We start from the raw sequence: 24,075 nt of genomic DNA on the forward strand, positions 1-24,075 counted from the left end.
TAATCAGGGAATCATGGAAACATGGAATCAGGGAACCAGGGAATCAGGGAATTATAGAATTATAGAATCATGGAATTATAGAATCATGGAATCATAAAATTATAGAATCATAGAATTATAGAATCATAGAATCATGGAATTATAGAATCATGGAATTATAGAATTATAGAATCACAGAATCATGGAATCACAGAATCATGGAATCATGGAATCACAGAATCAGCTGGGTTGGAAGGGACCTCCGAGATCATCAAGTGGGAATGGGATCCTGTGGGAACACAGAGGGGTTGGGAATGAAGGGGGGGATCCTGTGGGAACACAGAGGGGTTGGGAATAGGGGAGGCTCGGGGAGCTGGATCCTGCTGGGAGAGCAGGGTCTGGAATTCCCCATCCCCAAAGGATCCTCCCAAACCTCTTCCCTGCCCTTTCCCAGAGCTCCCTTTTCCCACCTTGCTGCACGATCTGCACCACCCTGTCCATGTGTTTCCTGGCTGCAATCAGCCCCTGCAGCATCAGCATCTTGTGGTAGTTGAACATGTCCAGGCCCCCCATCACCTGGTGGGAGAGGGAAAAACAACGGGAATGGGGCGGGAATTCCATCCCAAAATCCCCCCCATAGAATCATAGATGGGTTGGAAGGGACCTCCCAGACCATCCAGTCCAACCCCGCCGTGGTTCCCAGCCCGTGGCACTGAGGCCACGTCCAGTCTGGGCTTAAAAACCCCCAGGGCTGGAGAATCCCCCCCCTCCCTGGGCAGCCCATTCCAAGGGCTGAGCACCCTCTTCCTTCCCTGTGCCCTCAGGTTCCTGGGATACGTGGACATGCTGGGAGTGGCCTACGAGGCGCCGACGTTGGCCACGGGGTTCGGGGCCTACCTGGCTCAGGTGGGCTTGGAGTTTAGGCTTTTTTATGCTGTTATTTATTTTACTTTTCGAAGTTTACATTGTCGTGTTTAACTGGGTTTTGTTGCCTCAATAATTAAGTCCCGTGGGTTTATTTCACTCCTCTCCCTCCCCCCAGCCCCTGATGAGGGAGGTCCTGGAGAAGAAGCAGAGCCTGACCCAGGAGGAGGCCCGGGACCTCCTGGAGCGCTGCCTGCGGATCCTCTACTACAGGGACGCCAGATCCTTCAACAGGGTCCGTGTCCTTCCCCCCTGGAGACACCTCCCTGAGCCCAGGAACCCAGGAATCCCCCCTGGAGACACATCCCTGAGCCCACAGACCCGGGGGAACCTCCTGGAGACACCTCCCTGATCCCAGGAATCCCCCCTGGAGACACCTCCCTGAGCCCAAAAACCCAGGAATCCCCCCTGGAGACACATCCCTGAGCCCAGGAACCCCTGGAGACACCTCCCTGAGCCCACAAACCTGGGGATCCCTCCTGGAGACACCTCCCTGATCCCCCTCACCTGGATACACCCATCCTGATCCCAGGAATCCCCCCTGGAGACACCTCCCTGAGCCCAAAAACCCAGGAATCCCCCCTGGAGACACCTCCCTGATCCCCCTCACCTGGATACACCCATCCTGATCCCAGGAATCCCTCCTGGAGACACCTCCCTTATCCCAGGAATCCCTCCTGCAGACACCTCCCTGATCCCAGGAATCCCTCCTGGAGACACCTCCCTGATCCCCTTCACCTGGATACACCTCTCCTGATCCCAGGAAAATCCCCCTCCCAGCCCCACCTCCCTGATCCCAGGAGAAGGGGCAGGGTGGGAGCTGAGGAGATCCCGAGCTCCAGCCGCTCAGGATCCCCCTCTGGGGGGATTTCCTTGGAGAACTGTCCCATCCCTGCAGCTCTGCCCTCCAGAGGCTCCAATCCTTCCCCTTGGGAATCCTTTCCCACCATCCCCCCCATCAAACCCAAACCCTTTTTGGGGGGACACTCTCCTTAATCGGGGCGTCCCCAGGGCCCACCTGGCTCCAGGTGTGGAATTCCAGGCCCACCTGGCTCCAGGTGTGGAATTCCAGGCCTACCTGGCTCCGGGTGTGGAATTCCAAGGATTCATTCCCACGTTCTCTCCCCTCAGTATGAACTCGCCACCGTGACGGAGAAGGGGGTGCAGGTGGAGGGACCCCTGACCCTGGAAGCCAACTGGGACATCGCCCACGTGGTCAGGTAACGCTCCCGGGGTCGGGGGGACAAGCTGGGGACATCCAGGGGACATCCAGGGGACATCCAGGAGCTCCAGGGGACATCCAGGAGCTCCAGGGGACATCCAGGTGTTCCAGGGGACATCCAGGAGCTCCAGGGGACATCCAGGAGCTCCAGGGGACATCCAGGGGACATCCAGGTGTTCCAGGGGACATCCAGGAGCTCCAGGGGACATCCAGGTGTCCAGGGCACATCCAGGAGCTCCAGGGCACATCCAGGTGTTCCAGGGGACATTCAGGTGTTCCAAGGCACATCCAGGAGTTCCAGAGCACATCCAGGTGTTCCAGGGCACATCCAGGTGTTCCAAGGCACATCCAGGTGCTCCAGGGCACATCCAGGAGCCCCAGGGGACATCCAGGTGTTCCAAGGCACATCCAGGAGTCCCAGGGCACATCCAGGAGCTCCAGGGGACATCCAGGTGTTCCAGGGGACATCCAGGAGCTCCAGGGTGACATTCCAGGTGTAGGAATCCCTGTGGCACCTCCAGGGGGGATCTTCCTGACCTTCCCAATCCCTTTTCTTGCAGCGGCTTCGAGTGAACTCCGGGAGCTGCTCCAGGTCGTCGCGTCCTTTGTGTCCCACCCTTTGTATCCTGGTCCCTCTGGAATGTCCCTCTGGAATGTCCCATCCGTGTTTTTGGGAATAAAACCAAGACCTTTTAAGACCAGGCTCTGTGTTTGTGGACCCTCCAAAAAAATCTGGGATCCTCCCAAACCAGGGACTTGAGGGTGGGAGGGTCTCGGAATTCCAGGTGAAGCTGCAACTTGTTTTTGTTGGAATCTTGGAATTGCTGAGGTTGGATTGTGGAGTCTGAGGCCACCCTTAAATCCTGTCCCCAGGGGCCACATCCCCACGTTCCTTGGGCATTCCAGGGTGGGGATTCCGGGATTTTCCCAAATATCCCACCTAAAACCCCCCCTGGAGCAGCTTCAGGCCAGCCCTGGGCTCCAGGATCAGCCCCCAAAACAGCCCAGATTTGCCCCAAATCGAGACTTACACAGAGCAGGTCCTGCCTTATTCCAGCTGGGAATCCAAGGGAATTCCAGGAAGGCAAAAGGGCTCAATAATCCACCTTAAGGAGTCACCTGTGGATGGAAGGAAAACACGTCTGGGAAGAGATTTTTTTTGTTAAAAATCACGTTTTTTGGGAGGTTCAAAATGACCTCAGGGGGGAAGGGGGGGTTTCCTGGGAGGGATGGGGCTGGATCCGGGAAAAAAACAGGGATAAAGGGCTGGATTGGGGCATTTTCAGGGTTTTTTAAGGAAAGAAATGAAGAATAAAATAAATATTTTGCTGAACCTTAAGTTAAAAATAAAGGAAATATTTCAGTAAAATAAGGAAATAGTAAAAGGAGACACTTCAAAATATGAAACTCTCTGTAAAATATGGAACTATTTCGGTGGAATATTGGAATATTTCAGCAAAATAAGGACATAAATCAACATGAAAGTGGTGTTTTCACCAGCACAGAGAACCACCAGTAAATACATTTCTTCAGGAAGAGTTTTATTGACATTTTTATCCAACTTTTATTTATTTAAAAAGAGAAGGAAATCTCTCAGTGGGGGAAGAGTCAGTCGTGGCACTGAACCTTCCTGGAAAAAGAGGGGGGGGGAAATTAAATTAAAACTTAAATTAAAACCCCATCTCTGGGTTCTCCAGGACACGGGAAGGGCTCGGGAGGGCGGGAGGGGGGTGGGAATAAATCCCTCTGGGAATTTCCAAGAGTGGGGTCGGGGAATAAAAACACGGGTTTAGAAAAAAAACTCCATTTCCCTGGTTTTATTCAACGTTTCCACGGCTGTACAATTCCAAGCTGAACCATTTACAGGGCTGCACATGCTGCTTCCTGCTTGCCTTAGGGAAGAAGAGGAGGGAAAAGGGGAGGGAAAGGCTCACAAAAAACCCCAAAAAAACCTATGGAAACAGAAAGGTGCAGGTGCCTCTGGATTTCTGGGATCAGAAATCAGTTAAAAAACCCCCTCCAAACATGCAAATCGTAGAAAAACCTCGAAGCTGGCAGTGAAAAATAAAAACAAATAGTTCTTTGTTGTCGTTGTTGTCACAGTTTGGTTCCCAAATCCCATTTTTTTCTTGTTTTTTTTTCCTAATCCTAAAGGATTGGAAGGATCTAAAAGGGGGTTTGTCACTAGTGGGAATTAAAGGGCAACGTTTTGTGGGTCTGGGAGGGAGATCCCAGAACAATTTGGGGTTTTTCTCCTCGTCCCAGTGCCCTCTGTGGGGAATTCTTTGGAGCAAAGGTGGGGGCCGGGTGGTTTTCCAGGGAAAAATCACCGGGAAAAACGAGAGGGTTTTTTTTTTGGGGGGGGGTTTTCTGCCCCTAAAAAGCTGCTCCCGACCCCAAATCTGCTGGCATGGAACAGGAAAACCGGTGTGGTTTCACCCCCTGGGCAAATTCATAACCAAAAAAAACCCCCAAAAAGACCCAAAGCAACCCCAAAAATCTCCCTGGGCCAATCCATGAAGAGCAGGAATTCCACAGGAATGGAGCTTCCCCGGGGTCGAGTGTCACAAAACCAAGGATCAAAAAAGAACCTGGTTTGGTTTTTTTTTTTTTAAGACAACCCCCAAAAAAAAGGTTTTGAGAACTGGTTTTTCCACAGCTACATCTGCTTTTTTTTTTCTTCCTCTCCTTCCTTTTTTCCCCCCCCTGAAACAGTCACAAATTGACAAATGTCCAATTGGGAATAAAAAAAAAAAATCCACATTTCTGCACGATAAAAACCCCAGAAACTCTTGATACAAGTGAGGTAAAAACAGCCACCCACGAGATTATTTTTCAGGGAAAAAATACCAAAAACAGTGATTTTTTTTTTTTTTGCCTTCTTTAAAAAAACCAAAAAAAAAATCAAAAAAAAACCAAAAAAAACAAACAAAAAAAACCCAAAAAAAACCACACCAAAAAAACCCAAACAAACAAAAAAAAGGGGGGAAAAAAAGAAACAAAAAGCACGAAAAAACTCCCGAAATGAACCAGCAGAAATGGCTATTTTTTGTTTTTTTCTTTGTTTGTTTGTCTGTCTGTTTTATTTGAATCTCGAGCGATCGCCTACGAAAAAAATTCCTAAAACCCCACAAATCCACAGGGAAGTGTCATGGTCTCAATCCAACGTTTATTCTCAAAAAAATAACCCCTTTTTTTTTTTTTTTTCTCTGTTCTTTTTTTGTGTGTCTCAGCTCAGGTCTCCTCCTCCTCCAGCAGCTCCAGCTCGGCCTCCTCGAAGCCGTAGAAGGACTCGGTCTCGCTCTCTCCCTCGAAGAGCCGGTGGAGGATCTCGGGATCCGCCGCTTCCTCGGGGCGGGTCTCCCCCTCCTGGGGCTCGGGGGGTTCCTCCTCGCCCCGGCCCAGCTTGAGCTGCTCCTCCAGCGAGGCGATGAGCTCCTCCTGCATGTCCCCGTTGCGCGCCGGCGAGTTGGCCGTGCCGTCGGGGCCGGGCAGGACGCTGGCCACCAGGAAGGATTGCTGCACCAGCTCCGGCGAGTCCCCGATGACCTCCAGCGCCTCGGCCAGCCAGCACAGGACCAGCTGCAGGAGGATGTCCGAGTCGCACGAGGAGTCCTCCGCCATCTCCTTGGCCTGCTCCTTCCACTTTTTGTGCAAGAAGTTTTTCACGGTCCTCTTGACGCAAACGTCCAGGGGCTGGATTTTGGAGCTGCAGCCGGCGGGCACCACGGCGGGCAGGGTGCTGGAGGAGCTGAGCACGGCCAGCACCTCCTCGCTCAGGTGGGTCCGGTGGCAGTCCAGCACCAGCATGCCCTTGCCGCTCTGGCAGGCCACGTGCTCGTGCCACACGCGCGACGCCCACAGCTCCATCACCTCGTCGTCGCTGTAGCCGCCCTCCCGGGCCTCCAGCAGGATGCACTCGGGCACGTTGGCGGGCGCCCGCACGTGGCCCCGGTAGAGCACCAGGGCGGGCAGGACGGAGCCGTCGGCCAGGATGGCCAGCACCACGTCGCACCAGGGCTCGCCGTGGCCCACGGTCTGCAGGGCGTTCTCCCGGCGGTCGTCGCCGCCGCCGCCCAGCACCTCGGCGTCCAGGAAGAGGGAGATCTCGTCCACGGCGGCGATCATGGACAGGGGCAGGTCCTGCGTGTGGATCTGGCGCTGCACGAACTCGATGAAGGAGCCGGCGCTGTCCTCCACGCCCTTGGGCAGCGGCTGGGCCACGGCCCGGCGCGTGTGGGTGCTCAGGTGGTGCCTCAGCATGAACCTCACGGCCCACTCGTAGGAGATCTTGAAGCCCCCGTCCAGCGAGCGCCCGATCTTGGTGGCCTTCTGGAAGAGGGTCTCCTCGTTGACGGGCAGCTGCTGCTCCCGCTGGGTCAGCACCCACTCCGCCAGCTTCTCCTCGGCCTCCAGGCTCAGGTACTTCCCCTCCAGGTTCTCCTCCTGGGACGCCTGCATGAGGAAAAGATTCCGCCCTTGGAGTGAGAAAGGCGGCAAAAAAACCTCAGGGAACCAAAAGGAAGGGTTTGGTCGGTGTGTAGGGAGCGGCCTCAGGCTGAGATCTTTGGGGGGAAAGACAGTTCCCTTTGGAATGGGATGGGATGGGATGAAGAGAACACTTCCCTCTGGAATGGGATGGGATGAAGAGAACATTTCCCTGTGGAGTGGAATGGGATGGGATGAAGAGGACATTTCCCTGTGGGATGGGATGGGATGAAGAGGACACTTCCCTTTGGAATGGGATGGGATGAAGAGGACATTTCCCTGTGGAATGGGATGGGAGGACATTTCCCTGTGGAATGGGATGAAGAGGACATTTCCCTGTGGGATGGGATGGGATGGGATGAAGAGGACACTTCCCTTTGGAATGGGATGGGATGGGATGAAGAGAACATTTCCCTGTGGAGTGGAATGGGATGGAGAGGATATTTCCCTGTGGAGTGGAATGGGATGGGATGAAGAGGACATTTCCCTGTGGAATGGGATGGGATGAAGAGGACACTTCCCTTTGGGATGGGATGAAGAGGACATTTCTCTTTGGAATGGGATGGGATGGAGAGGACATTTCCCTCTGGAATGGGATGGGATGGGATGAAGAGGACACTTCCCTTTGGAATGGGATGGGATGAAGAGGACATTTCCCTTTGGGATGGGCTGGGATAAAGAGGACACTTCCCTTTGGGATGGGATGGGATGAAGAGGACACTTCCCTTTGGGATGGGATGAAGAGGACACTTCCCTTTGGGATGGGATGAAGAGGACACTTCCCTGTGGGATGGGATGGGATGGGAGGACATTTCCCTGTGGGATGAATGGGATGAAGAGGACACTTCCCTGTGGGATGGGATGAAGAGGACATTTCCCTGTGGGATGGGATGGGATGAAGAGGACACTTCCCTGTGGGATGGGATGGGATGAAGAGGACACTTCCCTGTGGGATGGGATGAAGAGGACATTTCCCTTTGGAATGGGATGGGAGGACATTTCCCTGTGGGATGGGATGAAGAGGACATTTCCCTGTGGGATGAATGGGATGAAGAGGACCCTTCCCTTTGGGATGGGATGGGATGAAAAGGACACTTCCCTGTGGGATGGGATGAAGAGGACACTTCCCTTTGGAATGGGATGGGATGGGATGAAGAGGACATTTCCCTGTGGGATGGGATGAAGAGGACACTTCCCTTTGGGATGGGATGGGATGAAGAGGACACTTCCCTGTGGGCTGGGAGGCCATTCTCCCCCCCGTCCTACCTGGACCCTGCGGAGCCAGCGGCGGATGCGGCGCGGGGGGTTCCTGAAGTGCTCGGCCGCCTGCTCGGTGTCGGAGCAGAGGGCGAAAAGCACCACCCGCAGCTTCCTCACCGACAGCTGCTCCTTCCGGCCCCCCTCCGGCTCCCTCGGGGCCTCCCCCGCGCCGGGATCGTCGGGATCGCCGGGATCGCCGGGGTTCTCCTCCTCCTGCCGCTCCGGGGCGGGAGCGGGGTCGGGATCGGGGTCGGGAGCCGCGGGTTGGGCTGGGATGGAGCTGGGAGGGCTGGGGGGCTGCGGGCTCGGGGCCTGGCCCTGGAGGTGCCTGGGAGGGAGGGAAGACACGGAATTCCTGGGAAATCCCTCCCGGAATTCCTGGGAAATCCCTCCGGAATTCCTGGGAAATCCCTCCCGGGGAAATCCGGGGAGGGAAAAACCCGGCCCCGAGCCGGGAGGGGGGAAATGGGGGTTCACACAAAGGGTTTACCTGGAATGTGAGATCCAAGGGGGGCCTGGAAGGGAAACACAGACGGTGGGAGCTCAGTAAATAAAATATGGAAGCAAATAAACACCAAATCGGGGCAATTAACACCAAATCAGTGCAATTAACACCAAATCAGTGCAATTAACACCAAATCAGTGCAAATTAACACCAAATCAGTGCAAATAAACACCGAATCAGTGCAAATTAACACGAAATCGGTGCAAATAAACACGAAATTGGTGCAAATAAACATGAAATTGGTGCAAATAAACATGAAATTGGTGCAAATAAATACTAAATAGGTGCAATTAACACGAAATCGGTGCAGGGGGGTTTTTTTCAGGTTTTTTTTCAGGGTTTATTCAGGGTTTTTTCAGGGTTTTTTTCGGGGTTTATTCAGGGTTTTTTCAGGGTTTTTTTCAGGGTTTATTCGGTGTTTACTCAGGGTTTATTCAGGTTTTTTTCAGAGTTTATTCAGGGTTTATTCAGGGTTTTTTTCAGGGTTTATTCAGGGTTTGTTCAGGATTTGTTCAGGGTTTGTTCAGGGTTTATTCAGGGTTTTTTTCAGGTTTTTTGCAGGGTTTATTCAGGTTTTTTTCAGGGTTTATTCAGGGTTTTTTCAAGGTTTTTTTCAGGGTTTATTCAGGGTTTTTGCAGGGTTTATTCAGGGTTTGTTCAGGGTTTACTCAGGGTTTATTCAGGGTTTTTTTCAGGTTTTTTGCAGGGTTTATTCAGGGTTTTTTTCAGGGTTTTATTCAGGGTTTTTTTAGGGTTTTATTCAGGGTTTTTTCAGGTTTTTTTTCGGGGTTTGTTCAGGGTTTATTCAGGGTTTTTTTCAGGGTTTATTCAGGGTTTATTCGGTGTTTACTCAGGGTTTATTCAGGGGTTTTTTTCAGGGTTTATTCAGAGTTTATTCAGGTTTTTTTCAGAGTTTATTCGGAGTTTATTCAGGTTTTTTTCAGAGTTTATTCAGCTTTTTTTTCAGGGTTTTTTCAGAGTTTATTCAGGTTTTTTTCAGGGTTTATTCAGCTTTTTTTTTAGGTTTTTTTCAGAGTTTATTCAGCTTTTTTTTCAGGGTTTTTTCAGAGTTTATTCAGGGGTTTTTTCAGGTTTTTTTTCATTTTTTTTTCCCGGTTTATTATTATGTCCCAAATAATCCCTTTTTTTTTGGTTTTCCCAAGTTTTCTGGGGTTCTCACCTTGGGGGATGAGGTGTTTGACCCCCCAGCTGGGAATTGGGGGATTATGTCCCAAATAATCCCTTTTTTTTTGGGTTTTCCTGAGTTTTCTCACCTTGGGGGATGAGGTGTTTGACCCCCCAGCTGGGAATTGGGGAATTATGTCCCGAATAATCCCTTTTTTTTGGGGTTTTCTGGGGTTCTCACCTTGGAGGATGATGTTGCTGGACTCGTGGGAGGGGTTGAAGACGAGGTGCTTGGCCATGGAGTCCCCCTCTGAGGTGACAAAGAGGCAGGAGGAGCAGGAGAGCTTCACCCCACTGGGGGAAAAAAAGGGGGAAAATAGGGGAAAAAGGGAGAAAAAAGGGGGGAGAAAGAGAAATAAAAATACAGCATAAAAAAATAGAGAAATAAAAATATACCGTAATAAAAAAGAGAAATAAATAAAAATACACCAGAATAGAAAAGAGAAATAAAAATACACCAGAATTAAAAAGAGAAATAAAAATACACCAAAATAAAAACGAGAAATAAATAAAAATATACCATAATAAAAAAGAGAAATAAAAATACACCATAATTAAAAAGAGAAATGAAAATACATAATAAAAAAGAGAAATAAAAATACACCAGAATAGAAAAGAGGAATAAAAATACACCAGAATAAAAAAGAGAAATAAATAAAAATATACCACAATTAAAAAGATAAATAAAAATATACCATAATAAAAAAGAGAAATAAAAATACATAATAGAAAAGAGAAGTAAAAATACACCAGAATAAAAAAGATAAATAAAAATACACCATAATAGGAAAGAGAAATAAATAAAAATACACCATAATAGGAAAGAGAAATAAATAAAAATACACCAGAATAGAAAAGAGAAATAAATAAAAATATACCATAATAGAAAAGAGAAATAAATAGAAATATACCGTAATAAAAAAGAGAAATAAAAATACACCAAAATAAAAAAGAGAAATAAAAATACATAATAGAAAAGAGAAATAAAAATACAGCCATAATAAAAAAAGAGAAATAAAAATACAGCCATAAAAATACGCCCATTTTCTCATTAATAATTAGAATTAAACATCACCCTCCAGTGCAGACACCCCGAAAAATGACAGTGGGATCCCAACATTTACCCTCCCCCCAAATCCCTAAAGCCAGAAATTCATTTATTTTCCTGGGTGGTAAAAAAATAAATAAATTAAAATAAAACAACCAGGTGCTGGAGATCAGCAAAGGGACTGAGGGGATTCCCAGGGGGATGAAAGGGGATGAATTAAACCCGGGTTTAACAAAGCCCAGCTCTGCATTACCAGGCAGTGTAGTTCTTGAACAAAGCCAAGTATTTGGGGCTCTTCCGAGGGACGTGGTTGCTGGAAGAGAAAAAAAAAAAGAGTTTAGAGAGTCACAATTGGTCTGGACAATGATAAAAAAAGAGTTTAGAAAGTCATAATTGTTGTGGACAAAGATAAAAAAAGTTTAGAGAGTCACAATTGCTCTGGATAAAGAAAAAAAAAAGAGTTTAGAGAGTCATAATTGCTCTGGACAAATAAAAAAGTTTTAGAAAGTCATAATTGCTCTGGACAAATAAAAAAGTTTAGAAAGTCATAATTGCTCTGGACAAAGATAAAAAAAGAGTTTAGAAAGTCATAATTGCTCTGGACAATGATAAAAAAAGAGTTTAGAAAGTCACAATTGCTCTGGACAAATAAAAAAGTTTAGAAAGTCATAACTGCTCTGGACAATGATAAAAAAAAAGAGTTTAGAAAGTCATAATTGTTGTGGACAATGATTAAAAAAAGAGTTTAGAAAGTCATAATTGCTCTGGACAATGATAAAAAAAGAGTTTAGAAAGTCACAATTGCTCTGGACAAATAAAAAAGTTTAGAAAGTCATAACTGCTCTGGACAATGATAAAAAAAAAGAGTTTAGAAAAGTCATAATTGCTCTGGACAAAGACAAAGAGTTCACAAAAGTCAGAATTGCTCTGGACAAAGACAAAAAAAAAGGGTTTAGAATGTCACAATTGCTCTGGACAAATAAAAAAGTTTAGAAAGTCATAATTGCTCTGGACAATGACAAAAAAAAGAGTTTAGAAAGTCACAATTGCTCTGGACAAAGACAAAAATAAAGAGTTTAGAAAGTCACAACTGCTCTGGATAAAGACAAAAAAAGAGTTTACAAAAGTCATAATTGCTCTGGACAAAGACAAAAAGAGTTGACAAAAGTCACAACTGCTCTGGACAAAGGGCTGTAAAACCACCCCAACCCCACATTTCCAGGCCCAACCCCCGGGTTAATAACATTTAATAACATTTTCTCTGCTTGTCTTGTGTCCCAGGAGGTTAAACCCGGGCCTAAGTGCTAAAAACCAGCACCAAATCGTACCAAAACACCCGGATTTGGCAATAATTTTTGTGGGATTTTTGGGAATGCCGGACTTCTTTTCCTCTTTAAAAAGGTGAGTGACCCCCAGAGCCCCTCGGGGAGGTGGAATTACCCCCAAATCCCGGTTTTATTCCCATTTTTTCCCCCTCACTTGATCATGTGGTTGGCGTAGGCCCGGGAGCAGCAGGTGCTGTAGCGACACAGGGAGCAGTGCACGTAGGTGGGGAAGTGGTTGGGGAAGTCTGGGATCTCAAAGCTGCACTCCAGGCACGTCTGTCTGCCCAGGACACTCCTGCAGGAGGGGAGGGAGAGCTTTGTTAGGCTTGGAATTTTGGAATTATACCATTGTTGGGGGAAAAGTGGATTTAAGGAACTCGGTGTCGGTGTTTCCCACTCCCTGGAAATCGTTTGGAAGTGGGTAATAAATGGGAAAATGACAAGAAATAATAATTCCAGGCATGTCTGTCTGCCCAGGACACTCCTGCAGGAGGGGAGGGAGAGCTTTGTTAGGCTTGGGATTGTGGGATTAGGGCCATTGTTGGGAAAAAAGTGGATTTAAGTGTTTAAGGAACTCGGTGTCGATGTTTCCCACTCCCTATAAATCGTTTGGAAGTGGGTGATAAATGGGAAAATGATAAGAAATAATAATTCCAGGCATGTCTGTCTGCCCAGGACACTCCTGCAGGAGGGGAGGGAGAGCTTTGTTAGGCTTGGGATTGTGGGATTAGGGCCATTGTTGGGAAAAAAGTGGATTTAAGTGTTTAAGGAACTCGGTGTCGATGTTTCCCACTCCCTATAAATCGTTTGGAAGTGGGTGATAAATGGGAAAATGATAAGAAATAATAATTCCAGGCATGTCTGTCTGCCCAGGACACTCCTGCAGGAGGGGAGGGAGAGCTTTGTTAGGCTTGGGATCGTGGGATTATACCATTGTTGGGGGAAAAGTGGATTTAAGGGTTTAAGGAACTCGCTGGTTCCTCGTGTCGGTGTTTCCCACTCCCTATAAATCGTTTGGAAGTGGGTAATAAATGGGAAAATGATAAGAAATAATAATTCCAGGCACGTCTGTCTGCCCAGGACACTCCTGCAGGAGGGGAGGGAGAGCTTTGTTAGGCTTGGGATTGTGGGATTATACCATTGTTGGGGGAAAAGTGGATTTAAGGAACTCGCTGGTTCCTCGTGTTGGTGTTTCCCACTCCCTATAAATCGTTTGGAAGTGGGTAATAAATGGGAAAATGACAAGAAATAATAATTCCAGGCACATCTGTCTGCCCAGGACACTCCTGCAGGAGGGGAGGGAGAGCTTTGTTAGGCTTGGAATTTTGGAATTATACCATTGTTGGGGGAAAAGTGGATTTAAGGGTTTAAGGAACTCGCTGGTTCCTCGGTGTCGGTGTTTCCCACTCCCTGGAAATCGTTTGGAAGTGGGTAATAAATGGGAAAATGATAAGAAATAATAATTCCAGGCACAGGACACTCCTGCAGGAGGGGAGGGAGAGCTTTGTTAGGCTTGGGATTTTGGAATTATACCATTGTTGGGGGAAAAGTGGATTTAAGGAACTCGCTGGTTCCTCGTGTCGGTGTTTCCCACTCCCTGGAAATCATCTGGAAGTGGGTGATAAATGGGAAAATGACAAGAAATAATAATTCCAGGCATGTCTGTCTGCCCAGGACACTCCTGCAGGAGGGGGGGGAGAGCTTTGTTAGGCTTGGAATTGTGGAATTATATCATTGTTGGGGGAAAAGTGGATTTAAGGAACTCGGTGTCGATGTTTCCCACTCCCTGGAAATCGTTTGGAAGTGGGTGATAAATGGGAAAATGGCAAGAAATAATAATTCCAGGCACAGGACACTCCTGCAGGAGGGGAGGGAGAGCTTTGTTAGGCTTGGGATCGTGGGATTATACCATTGTTGGGGGAAAAGTAGATTTAAGGGTTTGAGGAACTCGCTCATTCCTCTGTGTTGGTGTTTCCCACTCTGTGTTGGTGTTTCCCACTCCCTATAAATCATCTGGAAGTGGGTAATAAATGGGAAAATGGCAAGAAATAATGATCCTGAGGATGAGGCAGCAGCACCTGGAGGGGCTCCAGGAGAGGGATTTTGTACAAGGGGTGGAGTGACAGGACAGGGGGGACGGGGTCAGACTGAAACAGGGAAATTTAGGGTGGATGTGGGCAAGAAATCCTTCCCTGGGAGGGTGGGGAGGCCCTGGCACAGGTTATTCCAGGGATTCCCCAGCCCTGGGAGTGTCCAAGGCCAGGAGCAGGTCCAGTGGATGATCTTGAAGTCCCCTCCCACCCAAACCATCCCCTGACCCTTTGGGGTGGGCAGGAATCCCTCCCCTGCTGGAATTCAGCTCACTCTGGATTTCAGCTTCACTTCAAGGGCTTTCCCAGCACAATCCTGGTTCCTGTGGGAAGCCAAACTCATGGAATAACCCCCCCCTTGGCACAGGCTCAGGTGTTCCCCACCCCCTTGGGCACCGAAACAGCCCCTCGGAAACCTTCCAAAATTGAGAGTTCGGCCCCAAAAAGGAGCCCTCACATTTTTTTGACGGCTCTTTTCTGGACGTTCCTCTGGACAGGAGGGTACAGGAAGATGGGCTGGGGGTCTGAGGAGGAGGACAGAGGAGCTGTGTCCTGTCCCAGGCCCTGGGACATGTCGCTGGAAGAGACCGGCAACGTCCGCGGTTGGCCCCTGGACGCCCTGATTGTCACCTGGAGGGAGCAGAGACACCAAAAAAAGGGGTAGAAATGAGCTGGGAATGGTCAACCTGGAGAGGAGAAGGTCTTGTGGAGACCTCAGAGCCCCTTCAGGTCCTGGAAGGGAACAGGGAAGGTGGAGAGGGGCTGTTCATCAGGAACCGGGGTGACAGGACAAGGGGGGTGGGTTCACACTGAAATAGGGGAATTTAGGGGGGATATTGGGAAGAAATCCTTCCCTGGGAGGGTGGGGGGGCACTTTGGAGGTTATTCCATGGATGTTCTACCCCTGGAAGTGTCCAAGGGTAGGTTGGACCAACCTGGGCCAGTGGAAGGTGCCCCTGCCCATGGTCTGGATGATCCCTCAGGTCCTTTCCCACCCAAACCCACTCTGGGATTCTCTGCAGCCAAATTCAGGCTCAGGAGCTCCAGGGACACAGGATTTGAGCAACCTGAGCTCGTGGAAGGTGCCCCTGCCCATGGTCTGGATGATCCTTCAGGTCCTTTCCCACCCAAACCACTCTGGGATCCTCTGCAGCCAAATTTAGGCTCAGGAGCTCCAGGGACACGACTCAGCCCCCCCCAGGACACAGGATTTGAGCCCCAAAAGTGCCTGTTTGTCCCTAAAAAACCACAGAGCACGTCCAGGCAGCTCCTCCAGAGGTGAGTTCAACCTCTGTCACCTCCTCTCTCTCACTCCCTCCCTCCCTCAATCACCCAATTAACTAATTACACTGTGGTTGGAGCAAAACCAGCCTGGTTTTTACACCACCAGTGAACACAAAACCACTCTGGATGTTCCCTGAGGGAGCCCAGAGCCTGGGATTCCTCAGGAAACCTGGGATTCCTCAGGAAAACCTGGGATTCCTCAGGAAACCTGAGATTCCTCACCTTGGTTCCAGGTTTTAACCCTTCCAGCTGCTTGGGCTTGCGGAAGGTTTTGTGGTGCTGCAGCTTGTGCTCGATTTTGTCCTTGGCAAAGAGGAACTGGAGCCTGCACTTGTTGCAGTGATAAACACTCTTCTTCTAAAGCAAAGGGGGAAGAAATGCAGCTGAGAGGAAGAGGAGTTTCCCCCCCACACACACACAGCAGGGTTTGGGTTTAAAAATGAAAATAAAGCTCCAAACCCCCCCAGTTTTCCCCCTCTTGGAAAGCAAAGTTGGCCCCGTTTTCTTCCTGCACATCCCTGGTTGGTGGGTTGGTTTAAATTAAGTTTTTAATTAAAATCATGATGTTCTGCAGAGACACCACACCTGGAAGTGCCACAGAACAGGTCCTGGGGCAACATTCCCTCAGGAGTTGCCTCTCAGGGGAGTCCAGCAGAGGATTTTGGGGCAAATCATTTCAGGCACTTTTAGAATTCCCAAATTCTACCTCCTAAGAGCTCATTCTCCACCCCCAGACAGGTGATTCCTGGTGTACCTGGAGCCTCATTCCCTCAAGAGCTGCCTTCCCTTTACCCCTCAGGAGAGTCCAGCAGAGCATTTTGGGGTAAATTCCTAAATTCTCCCTACCAAGAGCTCATTTTCCCTCCCCAACCAGGTGATTTGTGGTGTACTTGGTGCCTCATTCCCTCAAGAGCTGCCTTCCCTTTGCCTCTCAGGGGAGAGATTTTGGGGCAATCATTTGGTAAAATCCCTGAATTCCCAAATTCTACCTCCTAAGAGCTCATTCTCCACCCCAACCAGGTGATTCCTGGTGTACCTGGAGCCTCATTCCCTCAAGAGCTGCCTCTCAGGGGAGTCCAGCAGAGCATTTTGGGGTAAATCATGTGGTAAAATCCCTGAATTCCCAAATTCTACCTCCTAAGACCTCATTCTCCACCCCCAGACAGGTGATTCCTGGTGTACCTGGTGCCTCATTCCCTCAAGAGCTGCCTCTCAGGGGAGTCCAGCAGAGCATTTTGGGGCAAATCATGTGGTAAAATCCCTGAATTCCCAAATTCTCCCTACCAAGAGCTCATTTTCCACCCCAGACAGGTGATTCCTGGTGTACCTGGAGCCTCATTCCCTCAAGAGCTGCCTCTCAGGAGAGCCCAGCAGAGCATTTTGGGGCAAATCATTTGGTAAAATCCCTGAATTCCCAAATTCTCCCTACCAAGAGCTCATTTTCCACCCCTAGAGAGGTGTTTTGTGGTGTACCTGGTGCCTCGTTCCCTCAAGAGCTGCCTCTCAGGAGAGCCCAGCAGAGGATTTTGGGGGCAAATTCCCAAATTCCACCTCATTTCCCCCCCCCAGCCAGGTGGTTTGGGGTGTACCTGGTGCCTCATGAAGTGCTGCTGGAAAGCATTCCCATTTTTGAAGACCTTGAGGCAGTAGGGGCAGAGCAGGTGCCGGGTGTCCTCGTGGATCATCCGGAAGTGACTGTCCACCTCGGAGTACAGGGAGGAGCGGTACTGGCACACCTGGAAAAATGGGGGGAAAATCCCAATTAATGGGGAAATTCGGCTCCTGCTCCTTGCCAGGACGTGGAGATCCCAACAGCACATTCCCAGGAATACTTGGAATGCTGGGATAGCCTGAGCTGGACACACAGGGCTCGGCCAAGCCCAGCTCCTTGGAGCTTGGAATTCGATCCTGGTTCAGGAATTAGAGTTCAGGAATTCGATCCTGGTTCAGGAATTAGAGTTCAGGAGTTCAGGAATTCGATCCTGGTTTAGGAATTAGAGTTCAGGAATTAGATCCTGGTTCAGGAATTAGAGTTCAGGAATTCAGGAATTCGATCCTGGTTCAGGAATTAGAGTTCAGGAATTCAGGAATTCGATCCTGGTTCAGGAATTAGAGTTCAGGAGTTCGATCCTGGTTCAGGAATTAGAGTTCAGGAGTTCAGGAATTCGATCCTGGTTCAGGAATTAGAGTTCAGGAGTTCAGGAATTCGATCCTGGTTCAGGAATTAGAGTTCAGGAATTAGATCCTGGTTCAGGAATTAGAGTTCAGGAGTTCGATCCTGGTTCAGGAATTAGAGTTCAGGAGTTCAGGAATTCGATCCTGGTTCAGGAATTAGAGTTCAGGAGTTCAGGAATTAGATCCTGGTTCAGGAATTAGAGTTCAGGAATTCGATCCTGGTTCAGGAATTAGAGTTCAGGAATTCGATCCTGGTTCAGGAATTAGAGTTCAGGAGTTCAGGAATTCGATCCTGGTTCAGGAATTAGAGTTCAGGAGTTCAGGAATTCGATCCTGATTCAGGAATTAGAGTTCAGGAATTCGATCCTGGTTCAGGAATTAGAGTTCAGGAGTTCAGGAATTCGATCCTGGTTCAGGAATTAGAGTTCAGGAATTAGATCCTGGTTCAGGAATTAGAGTTCAGGAATTCAGGAATTAGATCCTGGTTCAGGAATTAGAGTTCAGGAGTTCAGGAATTCGATCCTGGTTCAGGAATTAGAGTTCAGGAATTCGATCCTGGTTCAGGAATTAGAGTTCAGGAATTAGATCCTGGTTCAGGAATTAGAGTTCAGGAGTTCAGGAATTAGATCCTGGTTCAGGAATTAGAGTTCAGGAATTAGATCCTGGTTCAGGAATTAGAGTTCAGGAGTTCAGGAATTAGATCCTGGTTCAGGAATTAGAGTTCAGGAATTAGATCCTGGTTCAGGAATTAGAGTTCAGGAATTAGATCCTGGTTCAGGAATTAGAGTTCAGGAATTAGATCCTGGTTCAGGAATTAAGAGTTCAGGAGTTCAGGAATTAGATCCTGGTTCAGGAATTAGAGTTCAAGAATTCAGGAATTCGATCCTGGTTCAGGAATTAGAGTTCAGGAATTCGATCCTGGTTCAGGAATTAGAGTTCAGGAGTTCAGGAATTCGATCCTGGTTCAGGAATTAGAGTTCAAGAATTCAGGAATTAGATCCTGGTTCAGGAATTAGAGTTCAGGAATTCGATCCTGGTTCAGGAATTAGAGTTCAGGAGTTCAGGAATTCGATCCTGGTTCAGGAATTAGAGTTCAGGAGTTCAGGAATTAGATCCTGGTTCAGGAATTCGAGTTCAGGAGTTCAGGAATTCGATCCTGGTTCAGGAATTAGAGTTCAGGAGTTCAGGAATTAGATCCTGGTTATTCCTGGAAGGTGGGGAATCAAGCAACTGCTCAGAGGAGTTTGGAGAGATTTCAACCCCCTTTTGTGAAAGGGAAGTGGCAATTCCAGCTCCAAATCCAAGGGAAAAAGGGAAAAGTTAAGAAGGGAGAGAGAGCCAGTCAGTGCAGAGCAGCAGGAATTCATTAAGGAGAATTCATTAATGGAATTCATCAAGAATTCATTAATGGGATTCATTAAGAATTCATTTATGGAATTCATTAAGAATTAATTAATGGAATTCATTAATGGGATTCATTAATGGGATTCACTGAGGCAGAATTTGGAGCAAAATCTGGCTGAACACAACTTGGTTTGGAAGTTTCTTCCCCTGTTTTTAATTCCTGGAGCTCCATGCCTGGGGAAAAAAAAACACAACTGGGCTCCCCAGGACCCCTAATTGGGATGGAAAATCCCAGATTTCCTCTTTTTCTCTGCTGTGTGAGAGTGAAATGCAGCTCCCAACTCCCTTTTTCCCCACCTGGCACACGTAGGGCATCTCCCCAGGCTTGTGGGTGTCCTTCATGTGCTGCAGGAACATGGGCTCGCTCTCGAAGGCCCACTCACAGATCTTGCACTTGGCTGCAAAGAGAAGAGGGAAAAGCAGGTCAAAACTGGGGGGAAAAATTCAAATTTTAGGTTTCTTTGGTCAGATTTATTATCAGTGTTCTCCTGTGGAAAAAGGGGATAAATCCTTCTTTGGGATCCACTGGATTTGGGAATACCAGGAGTAACACAAAAGACCTGTGACTGTGTGGGAACATCTCTAAGATTTCCTTAAGACAATTTAAAAATTAAAAGGAAATTTCAATATTCTGAGCAGAGCTGGCAAACCACAAAACCAAGGCTCAAATGATTTTAAATGATCCAAGGATTAAACGGAGCAGGAAATTAAAGAGTGACTTTCTGCCCTAAAATAAAGTGGATTTTGACTTTGTGACACTCGTGTGGCTCCACTTCACCTGCTGATGTTTTGAGTCAGGGGAGAGCAAAACCAGCAGCATCTGGAGAGGGTTTGTTTGGGGTTTTTTTCCAGCAAAACAGAACAATTCCCTGCATTAAAATGGAGTAAAACTGAGCCCATCACCCAGGGATGTTCTCACCTGGGCCACCCTAAGAACTGGTTCTACTTGTCGGCTTTAAAGACAAGCCCCAAGTTTTTTGGGGGATTTCCTGCAAGATTTGTGATTTACCACCAGACCAAACCCCAGTTTAAGGTTGCAAAGGCTCACTGGTGGACTCGTAGGGGCTGTGGACGTTCTCCAGGTGGCACTGGAGCTGGAAGGGGGTGGAGAACTGCCTGTAGCAGTGCTGGCAGATGGTGTGCACGTCCACCTCGCCGTTCTGCTGGTCCAGCTCCACGTGGTGCTTCATGTGGTTCATGAACCTGCAAGAGGGAGGGACACAGATCCACATCTTCTGCACCCAAAACCCTGGGTTTGAGCCCTTCCTGACCCCCATTTGGTGCCTCCTTGCTGGCAAAACACAGCTCAGCACGGTGGGATCGAAGAGAAAACACCATTTCAGCAAAATATTTCCCCTTCCTGGTGAAAAATCGACGCAGAAAGATGAGGGGGAGAATTATTGTCCTTCAGGAATTGTTATTTCTGCTCATCCAGCCATGAGCAAAGGAGACTGACCCGGAAAATGGGGCTGCTCAGGCTGGTTTTTATTCACCCCCCAAAGCTCTGCAGCACCACTGGTGCTCCCAGTTCAACTCTAACCCTCCAAACTGGGGCTGCCCAGGCTGGTTTTTACCCACTGTAACTCTGCAGCACCACTGGTGCTCCCAGTTCAGCTCTAACCCTCCAAACTGGGCTGTTCAGGCTGGTTTTATCATATACACCCACTGTAACTCTGCAGGTCATTCCTAACCCTGGGAATTGGGGCTGTTCAGGCTGGTTCCTATTCCCACCACATAACTCTGCAGCACCACTGGTGCTCCCAGTTCAGCTCTAACCCTCCAAACTGGGGCTGTTCAGGCTGGTTTCTATTCCCACCCTGGGAATTGGGGCTGTTCAGGCTGGTTCCTATTCCCACCACATAACTCTGCAGCACCACTGGTGCTCCCAGTTCAGCTCTAACCCTCCAAACTGGGGCTGTTCAGGCTGGTTCCTATTCCCACCCCATAACTCTGCAGCCCCACTGGTGCTCCCAGTTCAACTCTAACCCTCCAAACTGGGGCTGTTCAGGCTGGTTTTTATTCCCACCCCATAACTCTGCAGCACCACTGGTGCTCCCAGTTCCACTCTAACCCTCCAAACTGGGGTGTTCAGGCTGGTTTCTATTCTCACCCTGGGAATTGGGGCTGTTCAGGCTGGTTTTTATTCCCACCCCATAACTCTGCAGCGCCACTGGTGCTCCCAGTTCAACTCTAACCCTCCAAACTGGGGCTGCCCAGGCTGGTTGTTACCCACTGTTAACTCTGCAGCACCACTGGTGCTCCCAGTTCAGCTCTAACCCTCCAAACTGGGGCTGCCCAGGCTGGTTTTTACCCACTGTAACTCTGCAGCACCACTGGTGCTCCCAGTTCAGCTCTAACCCTCCAAACTGGGGCTGTTCAGGCTGGTTTCTATTCCCACCCTGGGAACTGGGGCTGTTCAGGCTGGTTTCTATTCCCACCCCACAACTCTGCAGCACCACTGGTGCTCCCAGCTCCACTCCAACCCTCCAACCCGTGGCTGCCCAGCCCCTGTGCCCCTCCCTGTGCCCCTCTTGCTCACCTGATGTTGTTCTTGAGCCTCTTGGTGCAGTGTGGGCAGCGGAAGGACGTGGGCACCTTGGGGAAGGGCAGCAGCTGGGCGCCCTTGCCCCCGTCCCGGCCGTAGTAGAAATCATCCACCAGCATGATGAGCTTGCTCTGGGCAGAGTCTGGGCCCCCCTCACCCCCCTCAGGGCCCTTGGCACAGGGGGACAGGGCTGGCACCGCCGGGCACGGGGCAGGGGGGGCTCCTGCCGGGGGTTTCTCCGGGGAAGGGGGTTTGGGGGACTGCAGGGGGGGCTCTGAGTCCAGGGATTTCCTCTTCTTCAGGAACTCCACCATCTCGGGGCAGCAGTACTGAGAGGGGGGGAAGAGTACAGGGGGTTAATCAGCAGGGAACTGTGCCCAGGGAGAGAGAAAACCACCCCAACACACCAAGGGAACTGTGCCCAGGGAGAGCTAAAATCCCCCCAGGGTTAATCAGCAGGGAACTGTGCCCAGGGAGAGAGAAAACCACCCCAACACACCAAGGGAACTGTGCCCAGGGAGAGAGAAAACCACCCCAACACACCAAGGGAACTGTGCCCAGGGAGAGAGAAAACCACCCCAACACACCAAGGGAACTGTGCCCAGGGAGAGCTAAAATCCCCCCAGGGTTAATCAGCAGGGAACTGTGCCCAGGGAGAGAGAAAACCACCCCAACACACCAAGGGAACTGTGCCCAGGGAGAGCTAAAACCACCCCAACACAGGCAGGGAACAGGGAACTGTGCCCAGGGAGAGCTAAAATCCCCCCAGTGTGGGACTGAGTCTAGAAATGAGTGAGCCTCGTGTTAAATTGTGTCTGGAAATCTTTAACTCCCACACTGAGCTGGATCTAGAACTGCTAATCCCCCCTAAACTGAATATAGAACTGCTAATCTCCCCCTAAACTGAATCTAGAACTGCTAATCCCCCCTAAACTGAATCTAGAAGTGCTATTCTCCCCCTAAACTGAACCTAGAACTGCTAATCTCCCCCTAAACTGAACCTAGAACTGCTAAACCCCCCTAAACTGAACCTAGAACTGCTAAACCCCCCTAAACTGAACCTAGAACTGCTAATCTCCCCCTAAACTGAACCTAGAACTGCTAATCTCCCCCTAAAGTGAATCTAGAATTAATTGAGTCCCACACATTAAACTGTATCTAGAACTGCTAATCCTCCTTAAACTAAATCTAGAATTAATTAAGCCTCATATCTTAAACTGTCTAGAACTGCTAATCCTCCTTAAACTGAATCTAGACCTAATTAAACCCCATATCTTAAACTAGCTAGAACTGCTTATCTCCCCTAAACTGTATCTAGAACTGCTAATCCTCCTTAAACTGAACCTAGAACTGATTAAACCCCATGCATCAAACTGAGTCTAGAAATCATTAAATCCCTCACATGGAACCATATCCAGAAACAACTGAGGTGTAAATGTATCCCAGAAAATCCTCTGGGAATGGCCACTCACACACATGTGTCCTCTCAAAGCTTCAGTGACCCGGAACTGGGCGTCGCAGCGGGGACAAACCTTCCTGCCGCCGTCTTGCAGGTCGAAGGTGGGGATAGGGGATGAGCTGACTGTGACAAGAGAAACCCCAAATGAAACCAGCAGGGTGAAATCCCCATTTGTTTAAAATGGAATGCCCCTTAAACCAGCTTTGGGCTCCCAGTGCCATCAAATGTCCTTTAAATCCAGTTTGGGCTCCCAAGGCCATCAAATGTCCCATAAATCATCTTTTGGTTCCCAAGGCCATGAAATGTCCCCTAAACCCAGTTTGGGCTCCCAAGGCCATCAAATGTCCCTTAAACCCAGTTTGGGCTCCCAAGGCCACAAAATGCCCCTTAAATCCAGTTTGAGCTCCCAGTGCCATGAAATGTCCCCTAAATCCAGTTTGGGCTCCCAAGGCCATCAAATGTCCCCTAAACCCAGCTCTGGGCTCCCAAGGCCACGAAATGCCCCTTAAACCCAGCTTGGATTCCCAATGCCCTGCAATGCCCCTTAAACCCAGCCTGGATTCCCAGTGCCCTGCAATGCCCCCTAAACCCAGCCTGGATTCCCAATGCCACAAAATGCCCCTTAAACCCAGCCTGGATTCCCAGTGCCCTGCAATGCCCCCTAAACCCAGCTTGGATTCCCAGTGCCCTGCAATGCCCCTTAAACCCAGCTTGGATTCCCAGTGCCCTGCAATGCCCCTAAACCCAGCTTGGATTCCCAGTGCCCTGCAATGTCCCTCAAACCCAGCCTGGATTCCCAGTGCCCTGCAATGCCCCCTAAACCCAGCTTGGATTCCCAATGCCCTGCAATGTCCCCTAAACCCAGCCTGGATTCCCAGTGCCCTGCAATGCCCCTTAAACCCAGCCTGGATTCCCAGTGCCCTGCAATGCCCCTTAAACCCAGCTTGGATTCCCAATGCCCTGCAATGTCCCCTAAACCCAGCCTGGATTCCCAGTGCCCTGCAATGCCCCTTAAACCCAGCTTGGATTCCCAGTGCCCTGCAATGCCCCTTAAACCCAGCCTGGATTCCCAGTGCCCTGCAATGCCCCTTAAACCCAGCCTGGATTCCCAGTGCCATGCAATGCCCCCTAAACCCAGCCTGGATTCCCAATGCCCTGCAATGCCCCCTAAACCCAGCCTGG

General features: G+C 49.3%; 2 protein-coding genes across 3 annotated transcripts in view; one reads left to right on the forward strand and one right to left on the reverse strand.

Annotated features, from left to right (window-relative positions):
• The window catches only part of PSMB4 (proteasome 20S subunit beta 4), a 5,227-nt gene extending 2,406 nt beyond the window's left edge, over positions 1 to 2,821 (forward strand). Inside the window, 4 exon segments of the mRNA XM_064638342.1 lie at positions 651 to 885; positions 1,022 to 1,138; positions 2,035 to 2,123; positions 2,686 to 2,821. Coding sequence (XP_064494412.1) covers positions 651 to 885; positions 1,022 to 1,138; positions 2,035 to 2,123; positions 2,686 to 2,698 — 454 coding nt within the window. The 3' untranslated portion in view covers positions 2,699 to 2,821.
• Positions 2,822 to 5,203: 2,382 nt separating this feature from the next.
• The window catches only part of POGZ (pogo transposable element derived with ZNF domain), a 34,999-nt gene continuing 16,127 nt past the window's right edge, over positions 5,204 to 24,075 (reverse strand). Inside the window, exons 7-19 of one of the 2 annotated variants that reach the window (XM_064638596.1) lie at positions 22,907 to 23,016; positions 21,429 to 21,763; positions 19,938 to 20,092; positions 19,187 to 19,287; positions 16,900 to 17,046; positions 15,533 to 15,664; positions 14,484 to 14,656; positions 12,091 to 12,231; positions 10,865 to 10,924; positions 9,745 to 9,857; positions 8,364 to 8,388; positions 7,880 to 8,201; positions 5,204 to 6,580 (exon numbers count right to left, since the gene is read on the reverse strand). In XM_064638596.1, the coding sequence (XP_064494666.1) occupies positions 5,360 to 6,580; positions 7,880 to 8,201; positions 8,364 to 8,388; positions 9,745 to 9,857; positions 10,865 to 10,924; positions 12,091 to 12,231; positions 14,484 to 14,656; positions 15,533 to 15,664; positions 16,900 to 17,046; positions 19,187 to 19,287; positions 19,938 to 20,092; positions 21,429 to 21,763; positions 22,907 to 23,016 (3,035 nt within the window). In that variant the 3' untranslated portion in view covers positions 5,204 to 5,359. Of the gene's footprint in view, positions 6,581 to 7,879; positions 8,202 to 8,363; positions 8,389 to 9,744; positions 9,858 to 10,864; positions 10,925 to 12,090; positions 12,232 to 14,483; positions 14,657 to 15,532; positions 15,668 to 16,899; positions 17,047 to 19,186; positions 19,288 to 19,937; positions 20,093 to 21,428; positions 21,764 to 22,906; positions 23,017 to 24,075 lie in introns of both variants that reach the window. The other variant, XM_064638594.1, reaches the window with a different exon arrangement.

This window comes from Pseudopipra pipra, chromosome 29 (genome assembly GCF_036250125.1).
Source record: "Pseudopipra pipra isolate bDixPip1 chromosome 29, bDixPip1.hap1, whole genome shotgun sequence".
NCBI lineage: Eukaryota > Metazoa > Chordata > Aves > Passeriformes > Pipridae > Pseudopipra > Pseudopipra pipra.